We start from the raw sequence: 16,335 nt of genomic DNA, 5'->3' as shown, positions 1-16,335 counted from the left end.
ATTTACTCATGAACAACTATCACAAAAAAACAAAACAACAAACAAACAAACAAACAACAACAACAACAACAACAACAACAACAACAACAAACCCCACTGTGGATCGTTTAGGTAATAACACAGTATTTAGAATCAAGCGTATGTAAAATTTTGAATGGGGTCATTTTTATAAATTCAACTATTATTTTCTCTTGTGAACTATATGTAAATTCCCTTTTATGTGTAACATCTTATTCAGTTCAGTACTAAATAAAAAATAACATATCTTTTGTATGTTCCCTTATTTTGGTAAAATATTTAACATTCATGCAGATTCTTCAATGTGCATGTAAACTTTTGACCTCAACTGTATTTAACAGCATAACTTTTACCAGTGGTTCCCAAACCTGTCCTTGGTCTTCTTAATCTTCAAATTATAACGGCTACTAATAATATTATATATATCGGATTAAACAAGCATATTTAGTCTAAATTAATTATCTTTTTTTTTTACACCACAAAACTTGTATTGGTTCCAACTCGCTGTAATTAATTGTAAATTAGACAAATCTTTGTAAAGTTTTGCCCAGCCTTCCTTTTAAAATGATTTATGTAAGTGAGGATAGCAAAATAAAGCAAACTGACATACCAAAAAATTCTTCATACATTGGAATACCAGTAAAATTGATTAAAAACTTTGACCTGACCCAGTGGTGCCCGGAGAAGTGGGTATACGCTTAATTTATACATTCCACCAACCCCTAGATGTGACTCTCGGCAATCTCTGATGAAATCGGTCAGGTTTTCTATGTATTAGAGACGTTTTGAACGCATTTGTTTACTGGATCCTTGGACTGATACGTTTACAAGGCTTCACTGGTTGAAGAAATGTCTGATCGTAAAAAGCGGCTTCTTTTTATTTGTTAGGTATTGTTTTCGTTATTGTGTACTTATTTAAATTACTGGGGTGGGGAGATGGAGCGGGCGCAAGCGCATCATAAAATATATTTCAAAGCAAGCTGGTGCCACGGTCCTGACTGCGTCTTTTTTGGGTGTTTTTAGCAAATATTTACATGTATTCACATATAACTGGATTTGGTGGACTGTCATGTTTTTGGCTAATGCAGGACACTACTGGATGATGCACATCAGAGGGGATTTAGAAGTGGGTATACGCAAAGCCGCCTGATAAAGAAGTTGGTATACGCCGTATACCTGCATATATCCTCCACTACACCACTGACCTGACCATGTTTTGTAGTTCATATAGTAGCACATTTGAAGTCAAAAGTTTACATACACAGAATCTACAAAATGTTAATTATTTACCAAAATAAAAGACATTCACATCTAGTCCACAAGAAAAAATATTGAATGTATAAAAATAACCCAGTTTAAAAGTTTATATAAACTTGAATAATCCACATTTTTTTGTGATAGTCATTCATGAGTCCTTTGTTTGTCCTGACCAGTTAAACTGTCTGCTATTTAAAAAAAAAAAAAAAAGACAAAAAAAAAAAAAAACGTTTGAACCCTTTCCAACAACGACTGTATGATTTCAAGATTCATCTGTTCACACTGAGGATAACTGAGGGACTCATTTGCAACAATTACAGAAATTTCAAATGCTTACTGATGCTTCAGAAGAAAACACAATGCATTAAGAGCCATTGGGTGTAAACTTTTGAACAGAACAAAGATGTGTATATTTTTCTTTTTTTGCCTAAATATTTTTTTTTATTTAGTACTGCCCTTCAGAAGCTACAGAACATACTTAAATGTTTCCCAGAAGACAAAATAAGTTAAATTTAGCCTGATCTTTAAATTAAAAAAAGTTTTCACCCCCAACTCTTAATGAATTGTGTTTCTTTCTGGAGCATCGGTGAGCATTTGAACCTTCTGTAATAGTTGCATATGAGTCCCTCAGTTGTCCTCAGTGTGAACAGATGAATCTTGAAATCATACAGTCATTGTTGGAAAGGGGTAAAATACACACAAATGCTAAAAAAACAAAGAATTTATGGGACGTGAAGGATTTTTCTAAAGATCAGTGGGCAGTTTAGCTGTTCAGGACAAACAAGGGACTCATTAACAACTAAGACACAAGTGTATGTAAACTTTTGAACGGGGTCATTTTTATAAATTTAACTATTATTTCCTCTTGTGGACTATATGTAAACATCTTTTATGTGAAATATCTTACTCAGGTCAGTATTAAATAAAAAATACCATGCAATTTGTATGATCCCTCTAATTTTGGTAAAATTTTGCAGATTCAGCCAGGTGTATGTAAACATATCACTGAAGCTATAAATAAGAACCATAAACTCATTGAAGTTTGTACAAACTTCTGAATAATGTATGACTTTGTAACATTAATCTACATGTATTGTAGGCTATCCAACTGCAAGGATTCAGTGACACCACTCTGCATGTAGAGGGCAGAAAAGAGCTATTCCTGTTTCACTTTCAAACCAAGCTGCGTATTGGTGTCATTGCTGCTCATTGACGATGGCTTTGACCCGGTTCGAGCGGTTTTTGGGGCGATTGCTTCGAGCTTTGGTTTGGATTTTTTTCGCCGCTTTTAAGTTATTTGCACCGCAACAGAAGCATGGAGTTTCGCGAATCCCACCCATTACTAACCCACTTCTGCTCCTCCCAGCCATGCAGCTTGCCCGAAAGATTCGTCGGAAAGAAGTAAGATGTAACGTTAAATAAAACTGTCTAAGCTTTATGGCTTGATAATTATAATCAACAGCATAAACAAAATGACATGTTAATTACTCTTTGAATGACGCTGCGGTAAAGATCTTTCACAGCCCTCACGAGGAAGAGATGCGACAAGGTGAATTGTAATGAATGCTGGGAGTTGTAGTTGTTTCAACAGAGTTTCTACAGTTTTATATCATAGTTTATTAACATAATAGTTTGTCTTCTAATCTTGTTAATGTGGGTTTTGAGAATGGAACACGTATTTGCATTGGCACACTAGTTTAGAGGAGTTCACGAGTTTCCAAGGCTGTTCAAAGGTCCGAAGTAGTTATGAAATCATATTGTTTAGGGCTTAAAGTGTCTTATAGGTGTGTGTATCAAACCCTTTATTTTGTTTGAATCAAATTTTATATGGGTTACTTTTAATTCTCTCAAAACTAATAATTCTAGTGTTAAAAAAAGTTAAGCTCATATCACATATAGCAGTTTAAAAAAAGACATAGTAATATTTAATAATATGTAACGTTAGTAGGTACATATTTTAAATCAGGGAAAATGTATTTTAGTATAGTGTGTTATAGTGCAGTATATTGGGCTTGTCTGATAATTGTCTAACCTTCTTGGGCTATTTTGTTTGTTTTTTAGGAAATGTACAAAATATCTAAATGGAACATGATCCTCACTTAATATCCTAATGATTTTTTTGTCTAAAATAAAAATCAATCATTTTGACCCATACAATGTACTGTATTTTTGGCTATTGCTACAGATATACCTGAGCTACTTTAGACTAGTTTTGTGGTCCAGGGTCAGGATTTCAAGCAACCAAATATGCCTCTAAATAAGGATTCACACATATCTGCCCCTCTAGTAAAGACTTACTTATGTATTTATTTATTTGGCGAGTAGAAAAATGTGCACAGATTTCTAGTCATTTAGATACATGATTCATATTTCCAGTAAACCTGACCTAAGTTTTCAGTCTGCATCTTTCTTTGTCTTTTAATTAGGTACCAACACCCATTTTTGTGTGTTTTGCTGCATTATGCAGTCTAAACATCTATTGATTTCCTTCCAATTTGTCTCTAGGTAACAAGCGTTGAAGTGGTCCAGGCCTACATTGACCGCATTCAGGAAGTGAACCCACTTATCAATGCCATGGTCAAAGACAGGTGAGTTCGTTCAAGGGTAAAATCAACCTACATTTCATTTTGATTTTAAAAACACATTCTCATTTCTTCAGGTTTTCTGCAGCGCTTCAGGAAGCTGCACAGGTAGACAAACTAATAGAGGAGGAAACAGGAGGAGAGGAGGTGTTTGAGGACAGACTACCTCTGCTTGGAGTACCCATCACTGTTAAAGAGGCCTTTTCCCTGCAAGGTTTGTTATTTTTTTTAGCATCCCTTCTTCTTTCTGATGTCTGTAGGATGACACTTGTTGTTTTCTCCATAACAGGCATGCCTAACTCGACAGGGCTGTTGACCAGACGGGATCTGGTTTCAGGAGGAGATGCCCCATCTGTTGCACTGTTGAAGAGGGCAGGAGCGATTCCACTGGGCGTGACTAACTGCAGTGAGCTCTGCATGTGGTTAGAGTCCCACAACCACCTCTACGGAATCACTAACAACCCCTATGACTTTGAGAGAATTGCGGGCGGCAGCTCAGGTCATTTTTACACATATAGACATCATGACATCCTGATCATAATAAAGCTGACAGACCCACAGTTACTCTTATTTTAAAATTATACATTTGTTGGCTTGCTTGTTAAATTTTATGCACCTTTAGGTGTTGTGCATATGCTGTTTTGCATTTGTTAAAAGTCCTCTATGTAATTTTAACTTAAATTAAATAAAAAAAAACTTAAATACACATTAAATACTTTTTACCCCTCAAGAAATGAATAGTTTAAAAAAGTATAAAATGATGCATACTCAAACAAGATAAAAAGCAGGGCAACATAAAATTTAATTGTAGTTAATAATCTCACTTGTAGGAGGTGAAGGCAGTATATTGGGAGCTGGCGCCTCTGTGATTGGAATTGGATCGGATATTGGGGGTAGTATCCGTATTCCCTGCTTTTTCAATGGCGTCTTCGGACACAAGCCATCAAAAGGTAATAAGAATGGGTGCAGTTGTGTGCATACATTGGTAAGCAGTATAATAATAGTGACAGATGGAGTTCATGGTTTTTATATATACTTGATGGATTGTAGTAATGTTCATTAAGGTTGTGAGGAACAGAAACTACATTTGGTTTTCTCTCTACATACAGGTATCGTAAGCAATGATGGCCAGTATCCTCCTGCTTCTGGACTGCAGATGGGATTTCTGTGTACAGGACCTATGTGCCGCTATGCAGAGGATCTGATTCCCATGCTGAGCATCATGGGAGGACCCAATGCAAATAAGTAATTTACACCGCTGTTTACAAAATGACTAGATAGATAGGATCATCACAACAACACTGTAAGCAAAGACATAAATTTAATCGACACTACCATTCAAAAGTTTGTGGTCTGTTAGTTTTTTCAAGTGTTATTCAAAAACATTAGTCACTTATGCCCACCAAAGCTGCATTTAACTGAAATACAGTAAAACAGAAAATACTGTGAGATTTCTCACATTCTTCACATTTTGTTTATGCATTTAGCAGACCCTTTTATCCAAAGCCACTTACTTAGACTTAGACCACTTACAGCAATTTGTCAAAGAGCCAGTATGCGTAATACACAATGCCAAGTTTATTATACAGCTAAATTAGGAAGCAAGCTAGAAAAGAGAAATGCAGACAGTGTAGTGTTTGTGTGTGTGTAAGTTCATTGGTTAAGACTGTGTATAGTGGAACTTTTGAACAGTAGTGTGTTTGCATTATATTTTGTATAATTGTTTACTTTGCAGCTTATTGTATTGGATGGCTTTTATCTCAATATTTCAAATGATTTGTTTTCATTTTAAGTAAACCACTGTTAGAAGTGAATCCTAAATGATCACTTCTCTTTCTGTCTGTCTTTCACTCCTGGTAGATTGTGTCTCTCTTCTGAAGTAGATTTGAAAAAGCTGAGGTTCTTCTCTGTTCCCCACAATGGAGGCTCTCATTTGGTCTCTCCAGTTGACGCACAGCTGCTTCAGGCACAGAAAATGGTAAGTGAGTGTGTGTGGATCGGCTTCACTCAAATAATTTTCCTCTCATAATGGGCTTTCGGGTTTTTTTCAGGTGGTCAGACGTCTAGAGGCAGACCTTGGGGTCAAGGTCCAAGAGCTGTTTATACCTCAGCTCAAATACTCCTTTCAGATATGGGGAACTATGATGGCTTCCCCTGGCAAGGATGGAAAGGTGAGTTTTTTTTGTCATTAGAATTTTCACGTTCTCATCATATATAGCATTGAATATATTTAATATATCAAAATACACAGATATACTGGATGAAGCTACAAGAATACGGTTTGTGCGCAGAAAAATAAAATCTTTAATCAACAGTTTCCTTACTTCTGTGTCAGTCTTCAATGCATGGTCACTAAAGTAACACAACGCATGGGGGTAAATATTGGGGGTTATGTACAACAAACATCCGTTTTCTGTAAAATAGGTGTCATCACTTCCGGTTCAGGTCTTTTGTATGTGCTTTAAAATATGGAGCGGTTTCACTCAAGGTGCTTTTAAAGGAGATACCAAAGACGATAATAACTGATGTCCATCACATATGCAGATTGATATCTAAAAGTTTTTAAGGTGTTCGAGCGCATAGCGCTGAAACCCTATTGTAATTTTTAGAGTTGCCAAGAATCAGCAAATCACCAAACAGTAAGTCGTATAGATGTAAAACTTGGAAGGATAGTAGTACTCAGACCGTCTACATCGTCACCAAGGCTTGCCCCAATTGGACTGACGGGGGTGCTACAGCGATCAAAAGTGCAATATCACTCATAACTCCTAAACTGTTTGTCGCAGGCTCAAGTGTCTTTGTTGTTGGAATCCTTGGCGCACACTGATTTTTGGGAATTTTGCATGTTTTATCCTACTTTTGCGAGCTAGTCCTAGGTTTTCCGCCCAGTTGGAACCAAACCAGTGCAGGAAGATTCTCTGAAGAGTGATAATCAATAATTATCAAAAAAAAGTTGCACTTTTGACGCTGGCGCAAAGGGACGCCAAAACGTTAGAACGGGGCAGGGCCACCTTTACTAAAACGGCTAGAACTTTTGAATGGAACGAGATATCTTCACCAAACTCAGAACGCATAGGTAAGAGCTGAATCTGAGGTCTCGTGAAAAAAGTCACAAAGCTTAGTCACTTTGTGGCGCTATAAGAGGGAAAAAACTTAATAACTGCCATAACTATGCAACCATTTGACCTATCGATGGTACACACAGTCTTGGTCCAAATAAGGAATTTTTTGCCTATGAACTCTGAGCCACCTATTAGACAAGCTTAAAAAAGATTGATTGGAACAAAACAGGTGTGTTTGTTTGACTAGTCCTAGGTTTTTCGGTCAATCTGGAAAGAAAAAAAAAAACACTGCAGTGCAATTCTCTGGACTCTCTAGGTCAATAATTATCAAAAACTGTTGTAATGGGGTTGTTTTGATAAGTGGCCTGTCCAAATATACCCTAAAGCCTGAACGAAAACTCAAAACTTCACGAAACCTGGTGAGCACATGCAACGGGTGTTTCTAACAAGCATGCAAAGCTTAAGGGAGATTGGACCACAGCTGGTGCTATAATGTTAGGGTTCTGTATAACATGAATGATGTTCTAGTTGTAAACATTTTTATAAAAATGTTTTGTATTTTTTTCCCCCCATTTTAGCCACCAACTACCTTTGCAGAGCTAATGAGTGAAGGCGGGAAGAAGGTTTGGCCTGTCTGGGAGCTGTTCAAGTGGTTTCTGGGGTTTTCTTCTCATACCGTAGCAGCAATAGGTATGTGACAGCAGATGAGCTTGTGCACTTTTTATGTGTTTAACTTTATTGCAATGAGATGCTTATCAATGCTAGCAATGTCTTATTGTGATGAGTGTTCATAAAAGCGTCTGGATTCAGGTGATAATATGTTACTTTCCATCTCTCTTTCTCAGGTCTGGCTCTAGTTGAGCTGTTCCAGAGTTCCCATCCATCTCCATTCATTTTACAGCAGAAGGAGTGTCTGCAGCAGGAGCTGGAGGAGTTGCTGGGCACAGACGGAGTCCTGTTGTACCCCTCTCATCCCCAGATCGCTCCCAAACACCACCACCCAATTTTCACACCCTTCAACTTTTCCTACACTGGTAAGTGTTGATGGTTGTGATCTACACTTGATCTACTTATCATGGACCACGTTCCTGGGGAGTTTGGGCTCTAAGTGGCTTTGTTCTGTGCAGGTATCTTTAATGTCCTGGGACTGCCAGTAACCCAGTGTCCATTAGGGCTGAGTGAGGAGGGTTTGCCACTGGGTGTACAGATTGTGACAGGTAAATTACAGGACCGTCTCTCTTTGGCCACTGCCCTCTACCTGGAAAAAGCGTTTGGTGGCTGGAGAGAACCTGGCAAGACAGCAGCCAAGCCTTAATTCCACGTCATGCATCTGCAACAACAGGACCACATGACCAACAGCACATACTGTACTGTACCACATATACAGCATGTGTAACCATCCAAAGCTTAGATACATTCGTTCTATTCATTATAAGTGCAGAATGCATTTCACATTAACTGACATGTTTTAGAGGGCTGCATTTGTGTTTACCTATATGTAACTTGGTATTACTTTATTTCATTCATAAGAAATCGAATGAATGCTGGATCCAGAACAAAAAAAAATATTTAACTGAGACATATTATTTTAAAACTATGTGAGAAATACTGTATTTCATTTCATAACAGTACATATTTTGTTATTTTTTTACTTTAATGCACTAGAACATACAACATCAAGCATTTGTGCTGTTCACTCTTAACCCTGTTTTCAAGAGCAGGCTCTTTCTTGTGACAAATCTATTTAATCTTTGGAATATCCTGTTGCATATGCAGGTTTCAGTGTTTTAGAAGGAAGACATTTTGTTGCACATAATGTTGCATTAAACAATCATATTTAGTGGTAAATATCAAGCTGGGGCATTTGAATGCTGGGCATTGGCAGTTTTGTTGGCCTTTATTACTCATATTTTTGTTCTTTGGTTTCTTTGAAAAATCTGGTCGAACATTTTGTAATGTGCTGACGTATTAATGTGCCTAAAGCAGTAACAATTAAAAAAATGTTTTGATGTGATTCTCCTAAGTATTAAGTGTTATAATTGTCTTTATAGTATATTTTTACATTTTTCTAATAAATATGTCTGAATTCTAAGCATAATCAGCATGTCCTAAACATAAACCATCAATATATTCTTTCATAACTTAGAAAGAACATATGGACAGCAGATGACATTGCATGCATTTATTAATTCATCATGGAATTCTAAATGGATCATGAATAAAGTTAGATAAGGGGCAGAATTGGTTGGATATATTTAAAAGTCACTCAAATTTACCTCTTAGATTGAGACAATAAAACAAGCTTTGATTAAAAAAAAAAAAGCCTGCATTTATTTGACCCAAAGTACAGCAAAAACGGTACAATTTTGAAATATTTTTCTGTTTTCTATTTGAATATATTTTAAAATGTACATTATTCCTGTCATTTTAAAGATGAATTTTTTCTACAGGACTACATGACCACTAGGTGGTAGCATTTTGACATTATGTTATAGCCTATCTATACTACTGTTTTAAATTTTTTTAAAAATTCACAAATTTTATAGTGGGCCCAAGTCCACCTTGTCAAGCTCGAGTCAAGTCCAAGTATTTAACCAATTCAGTCTAAGTGGGAGATGTACAAGTCCACCTAATTGCTTCCATTCATTCATAATTGCAGCCCGAATCCAAAAACCCCAACATAAAAAAGTTGTTTTGGGAACAAATATTATTATTACTATTATAACTTTAATTGAGCTGGTTAAAAATTCACATTCACATATTCTTTTTACTTTTATGTTAGGGAGTGATAAGTTGCCATTCATCCGCCTCCATGTTAGTTTGTCTTATATACTGGGACTGTTTCCATGTTTTCAGTCTTTTGTTTTTTCTGATTCATTTGTTACTGTCTACAGCGGAGATCCAAAACACCTAGGAAACGGTAAACAAAGCGAGACAGGTCCACTTTACAATCATCGCTCTAGAGCTGCAGACTGATTAGATAGAAGAGGCTTTCATCAAGGTTACCCAACCATGAATGCTAATTATAGTCTTTCTGTAAAACTGTGTTGGCTTGTAAATCGGATATCAGTTATGGACTGTAGACTTGTGTTTTCAGCACATTTTATCAGTCCATAAAATGTTTTTGCTCTATTTGATGGAATTTAATCATGGCAGTTTATCTGTGAGGGTTTTTAATTCATCCAGGTGTTTGTAAAACAATTTAATATTTAATGTTTTTAATTTTGTTCCTAAGCATCATGTAGGAACAGCTTTAAAGTGGCCATTTATATAAATTCTATGTTCCGCAGTGAAAAACTTCACAGGATATCTTAGATCTCATTAATAAACTAACATGTTCATGTCTCAGACAAACTTTTAAGGCTATAAATCCGCTCTCATGTGACCTTTAAGCAGTTGCAAATGGAGCAATTTCTTTCCAAAATGATGGAGACAAACACCTGGAATCTCTGAATAGCTACTAGCGTGGACGAAGGATGCAACAGAAAGAGAAGGACGGAGGCAGTGTTTGGTATCTGTGGCAACATCGTACTCAGAGACTTCAAAGAGCAAGGCCTAATTATTCCAAATCCTTTTACAACACACTCATCACCATCATCTCATGCATTTTCATCAGTGTTCAAAGAAAATGATTAACATGATTGAATGGGATGGAATGAGACATCACTGAGGCTGAGTGAAATGGAAAGCTGTCCAAAAGAGCAAAAAACAGAAGATGCACATGGAACTAGACAAGAATTACCTGTGAGTGATTTGTGTAGGCCTCATGCCTAACCTAAAAAGTCTCATTCAAATATATATTCATTAATTTATCATATGCCATCTGTTTTGATAATTAATTGAGTATTTTTAGCAGATGTCGTTCATCACCGGTGACCGTGTGTCAATTAAATATTCATTACGTTAACATGAATATTCCATGAACATGTTTATTTTTTCACACCTGCTTTCAAAAAAGACAAGTCTATTAGATAAAATATCTGCACCGTGATAATAAGAAACTGCATATAATGATTTCAGTTCAACGTAAGTTATACTGCAATATTAGAAAGTAGTTGCTGGCTACTAAAAAGTATTTTAATATAAGGGACATTCTACAGAATTGTCTGGAAAATGTATTAAAGAAAATGTGTCTTCTTCCAAAAAAAAAAAAAAAAAATGTATGTATGCAAATTGTATAATATCCAAGGTACACATTTCTAGAAATTGTGGCATTAATTCTCAAGTTGTATTTTCAGAAAGTTTCTGAATATTTGTTACTACTGAAACATAAACAATTGAATTAGAATGGTTATATTGACCTATTAAGATTTTGCTTACATCTTTTTTATAAAAAAAAAATTCAGAGGTAAATCAATAACAATTCAATTTTTAATAATATTTCAGGTGTAATGTATGAGATTTTGAGTCCAATTGTTCTTTGTATAAGGCAAAAAGTTGATCATACTGAGTTCAAACTTAAGGATTCATTAGTTTTTAAACAAACACTATCATAAAATCATCATAATAATTCAGTATACTTCATTTTTGACAAAACATCCCATGTTTCTGTTAGTGACTGACTGCACAATTTCGGTATAAGTAATGCTTTGGTAGCGAACACATTATTTTACAGAATTTTAACCCACATCCTAAAACACACCAAAACATACCCAAATAAGAGGATTATGTGTTCCCTTTTGTCTAAACTAAATATTATGGAATAACTCCCAATAAACTGTGCTTAATTTGAGAAAAAAGGTGTTCTGTAGTGATGTTAATTACACACAGATTTGCCAAACTTTTGAACACATTTACCTCAAAACGATGGGGCCTACCTCAACATGTAACTATGAGTGTCCTGATCATAAATGTAGGGGTGCAGTTAAAATCGGTGTGTGACATGAAAATGCAGGACCTTTTTTTTGTACATAAAATTTCATAATTTACAAAGAAAATATAAAATTAACCTTATTCCAATATAATTTTCTTAAATTGAAATTTAGGAGTTAGGGTTCAGGACAGCCACCTCCCAGTGGAAAGTAAATGATGATTTTATATATGTTAAGCTTACTAATATTTTAAATGTTATTGTGGGTTTTAATAGATAATAGAAAGATATTAGACATCTAAGATTTGATGCTTCTATGTTTTTAAAAAATGTGTGCATGTGTTTTTACCAATTAGAATGGCCCATAACTGTACAGTCCCTGTAAAGTTAACATTAGTGAATTGTTAAAATGTAAATCAGAGTGTAGTAAAAATTTGTTTATGCAAATTTAAAAGGGGTTGGGGAAAAACTATGCAAAATGCAAACAGCGAAACGCAGGTAAAAACAATAAAACAATATCATATATATCAGCGTTTTACTGATTTGTTTGACAGGATTAACCGCTTATGAACTTTGTCAAATGTACACGTGGATTTATTAAAAATTTAACAACTGCTGTTAAATATGTAAAAAAGGCTTTACAGAACAAAAAAAAAAAAAAAACTACAAAAACTTACTGCAGAAAGAATATCCAGTGCTCCCACACCACAGAGAGTCCCATTCAATGGGCCATTTCTGGCCTGTTGTCCGCCAGCGCTAGAGCGTATATGGGCAGGGCTTTTTTGAATGAAGCGATGCTTTTTAAACTACAAGCTTGATTCAGACAGAGCAGAAGGAAGGAGGAGGTTCATTTCTGGGTGTGCGATTAGAGGAAGGTTTGTTCTCCGAGCTCGAGACAGCAGTAAAGCGATAAAATGATCATCGTCATTGAAGATCAGGTAAGAGTGCTGCTTTAATTCAACAGACCTGTTTTTAAGATGTTATTTTTTTTTTTAATAGACAAAATCACGCGGTATGACGAGGGTGGACACGTTTTGCTGAGTAACTGCACGGGATAACAGCCCACCACCCGGTTTAATTTAAGTTGGTGGAACATTCAACAGCTGTGTGTGATAATTCACAAAATATTCGCAAGCAAAAAACGTAAATAATAAGTCAGTTCAGGTTGTGGTTTCGAGACATAGAGTTAGTTAGCCTATCCGCTAACTAATTCTTTACAACAGCTAGTCACAATGGCACCCGAAAGCTAAAAATGATTGGCTTTCGCTCACAAAATGCCACTTTCAATTGACTTTATCTGCGCTGCAACAGTTGCGTTGTAAAATTACAAACCGGAGCACGTGAAATACATAGTTTTGCGGCAGCTGGCACGCCGCTTCGTTACGTAACTTTCAGCTCACGATAACGCACGGTGTTCTAAACCTACCGGTGAAATACACGCTTTTTTCATTCACCGTTTTAACCCAGATAACTACGTTAGCATGGTATTGTAGCATTTTGTTTATTTCGGTGATCGCGGCCTGATGAGACCTGCATTACCAAGCGCGCCATCAAGTCACGTGGGTTAGACTTCTGAGTTTTTTTTTTTTTTTTTTTTTGCACAGCAGCATTTGATCATTTGCCGCAGTGAATAAGGCAGGACGTATACAAGGACATCAACTGTCGGCATATTGACTTTATGTTCTTGTTTGTTTAAATGTAGGCAGATACGCCCAATTATTTGATTCCATCTGTTATAGATAAATCATGTAATCCTTACAAAAGTGTTGGTCTTAGTGGTCTACCGATGTGGGTTTGTGTTGTTGCCTAGAGGGCATGTGGTTGGTATATATTTAAATACAATTTAAAGATAGGAAATGACTCAAAGTATAAATTTTAATCAATTCAGTTAAATGAAAAGTTCACCCAAGAAAGAAAATTGTTTTTATTCATTCTCGGGTAGTTGCAAACCTGTATAAATTTCTGTCTTCTGCTCAACACAAAAGAGTGGAAGATGAAAGAAGATACTTGGTAAGAACGTTGGTAACCAAACAGTTGATGGTAGCCATTGACTTCCATCGTATTGTTTCTCTAATATGGAAGTCAGTGGCTACCAGTTTGGTTACCAACATTCTTCAAAATATCATCTTTATACAGAAATGTAAAAACGTGAGCATGAGAATGTTTTTGCTTGAACTATTCCTTTAATTTTTCTTTTAAACAACAGTTCTATAAAAAGTACTTAATTGTGTAACTTGCTAAATTGTATCTAGTTGGTACTTCTTCTCCACCAATAAAAACCAGCATCAAGCTTTGTGCATCACCAACCAATGCACAGACTGAAATCTGGTCTGGAACAACATAAATGTGGAAAGGAATAACAGATTTTATCTCTGTTAAACAGTCCAGAATGCTGTGAATGTACATCATGTTTCAGGTTCATGTAATCATGTTTTTCTGCTTTGCTTTTTATGCTGTTGCCTCTATCTTATTTCAAAGAGTAGCACATTGCAGTAATGACAGAACATGAAATCCAACACTGAACATTGACTTGTTATTACAGGAAGGCTTTGACAAAGCTCTTGCTGAGGCAGGTGATAAGCTTGTAGTGGTTGATTTTACAGCCACGTGGTGTGGGCCCTGTCAGAGCATCGCACCTTTTTACAAAGTAAGGAACCAACTTTAAGTCATTTTGTTTGAGTCGTTGGAAACTTATTTGACTCAATTTCTCATTGTAATTCCTGACTTCAGGGCCTGTCTGAAAATCCTTCCTATTCAAATGTGGTCTTCCTCAAAGTGGATGTAGATGATGCACAGGTGAGTTTTCTGTTTTTATTTATTATTTTTTTGGACTGTAGTGTTATAAAAATCTTTAGCTTTGCAACTACAGTTAAGGCATGTATCTTTTTAGATAAAAAAAAAATGTCAGCTTGTTTTGTATGTGTATGTCTGTGTAAGGGAAATTGTTTCTAAATTTGCTGTTGTAGCTCATGATGTACACCACTAGAGGGTAGTAGAATTACATTAAATTAATGCTATGGATGCATCCCATTTAAACTATTTTTGCTTTTTGTTTCTCCTCTGCAAGTCGTTTTCTTATTCAGCCATATTTGTACAATGCATTACTTTAATGCCTTCAACCTTTTAGCTTTTAAATTTGTCTGCATTAACTATACGTAAAAGGTCCTAAGGATTTTTAAAGTGATGTTGTGTGTTTTGCAGGATGTAGCCCAGTCTTGTGAGATCAAATGTATGCCAACATTCCATTTCTACAAGAACGGGAAGAAGGTTTGTTCTGTTGTCTTTCCTCTGGTTGAACTAATAATAGTCTCATATCAACTGCACACAGTTACAGATGTCTCTCTATGAATATGCTAAGTTTAGAGAAGTAGTTCACTTTCAGAACAAAATTTACAGATATTGTACTCACCCCCTTGTCATCCAAGATGTTCATGTTTTTTTTTTCTTCAGTTGAAAGGAAATTGTTTTTTGAGGAAATCATTTTAGGATTTCTCTCCATGTGATGGAGTGCCCCCGAGTTTGAACTTCCAAAATGTAGCTTCAAATGGCCCTGAATGATCACAGCTGAGGAAAGAAGGGTCTTATCTAGCAAAATGATTGTTTTTTTTTTATTACAATTTACATACTTCTTAACCTCAAATGCTCGTCTTGTCTAGCTCTGTGTGTACTCTGTGTAGCGATTAAAAAGTATATATATTGTAAATGTTTTTAAAAAAAAAACCCGATCATTTTGCTATTTAAGACCGTTCTTCCTCGGCTGTGATCATTTAGAGCCATTTGAAGCTGCATTTAAGCTGCATTTTGGAAGTCAGGGGCACCATAGAAGTCCATTATTTGGAGAGAAATCCTGAAATATTTTCCTCAAAAAATAATTTCTTTACGACTAAAGAAAGACAGACATGAACATCTTGGATGACAAGCGGTTAAGTACATTGTCTGTACATTTTTGTTCCGAAAGTGAACTACTCCTTTAATATACTTCCAGTTATTTTTTGGATGACTTTTGATTTATTTTTTGTTTTGTAGCAAGAAGATTTCTCTGGGTCCAACCAGACTAAACTGGAAGAGATGGTGAACCGACTCAAAGACTAAACCTGATGTGATCCACTCATAAATGTTTCCTGTGCAGCCTCAGCTCCAATTTTACAAACAATAACTTTCCACCTGATTTGTTATTTGTGAAGGACTTTAATTTTCTAGCCGTTTTACGGTGATTTTAAGCAGGTCAAAATCTGCCTTACGAATCATTACCTCTGTATGTTTCTGTGTTCACACATAACTCTAATTAGATGTGTTTTTTTTCAACATCAATAAACACAATTATACAAAATAATGGAGAATGTTCATTTTGTGCTTTAAAAGATTCTGAATTAATGTTATACATTATGTATTTATCCACCACATGTTAGTACATTATCCCAGGCCCTGATATGATGGATGCCAGTTGTTGGCCTTGTCTCTATGCATTGTATTGTTAAAGGTGTTTTTTTTTTTTTTTGGTAGCTGCATGAATTTGTTTGTAGCCAGCTTGCAGCATCAGCTTGTGTTTGCACAGTGGTTGCAATCGTGTTTATCAAGCAGTTTTTACTCTATCATCTTTATCACC

General features: G+C 35.8%; 2 protein-coding genes across 2 annotated transcripts; both read left to right on the top strand.

The window, feature by feature from the left end:
• The first annotated feature begins 2,438 nt into the window (after positions 1-2,438).
• Positions 2,439-8,933, top strand: faah2a (fatty acid amide hydrolase 2a). Its single transcript, XM_073842459.1, has 11 exons — positions 2,439-2,676; positions 3,781-3,863; positions 3,935-4,071; positions 4,147-4,356; positions 4,688-4,807; positions 4,967-5,102; positions 5,718-5,835; positions 5,909-6,028; positions 7,498-7,609; positions 7,765-7,953; positions 8,047-8,933. The coding sequence occupies exons 1-11, from the start codon at positions 2,491-2,493 to the stop codon at positions 8,232-8,234; spliced, it is 1,599 nt and encodes a 532-aa protein (XP_073698560.1). The 5' UTR covers positions 2,439-2,490; the 3' UTR covers positions 8,235-8,933.
• Positions 8,934-12,510: 3,577 nt separating this feature from the next.
• txna (thioredoxin a) lies at positions 12,511-16,062 on the top strand. Its single transcript, XM_073842169.1, has 5 exons — positions 12,511-12,667; positions 14,272-14,376; positions 14,460-14,525; positions 14,931-14,996; positions 15,756-16,062. Exons 1-5 carry the CDS (start codon positions 12,644-12,646, stop codon positions 15,819-15,821), a joined length of 327 nt encoding a protein of 108 aa, XP_073698270.1. The 5' UTR covers positions 12,511-12,643; the 3' UTR covers positions 15,822-16,062.
• Positions 16,063-16,335: the final 273 nt, after the last annotated feature.

Source organism: Garra rufa, chromosome 6, assembly GCF_049309525.1.
Source record: "Garra rufa chromosome 6, GarRuf1.0, whole genome shotgun sequence".
In the NCBI taxonomy this organism is placed as follows: domain Eukaryota; kingdom Metazoa; phylum Chordata; class Actinopteri; order Cypriniformes; family Cyprinidae; genus Garra; species Garra rufa.
Note: the sequence above shows the minus strand (reverse complement) of the source record. Positions and strands in the feature narration are given on the sequence as shown.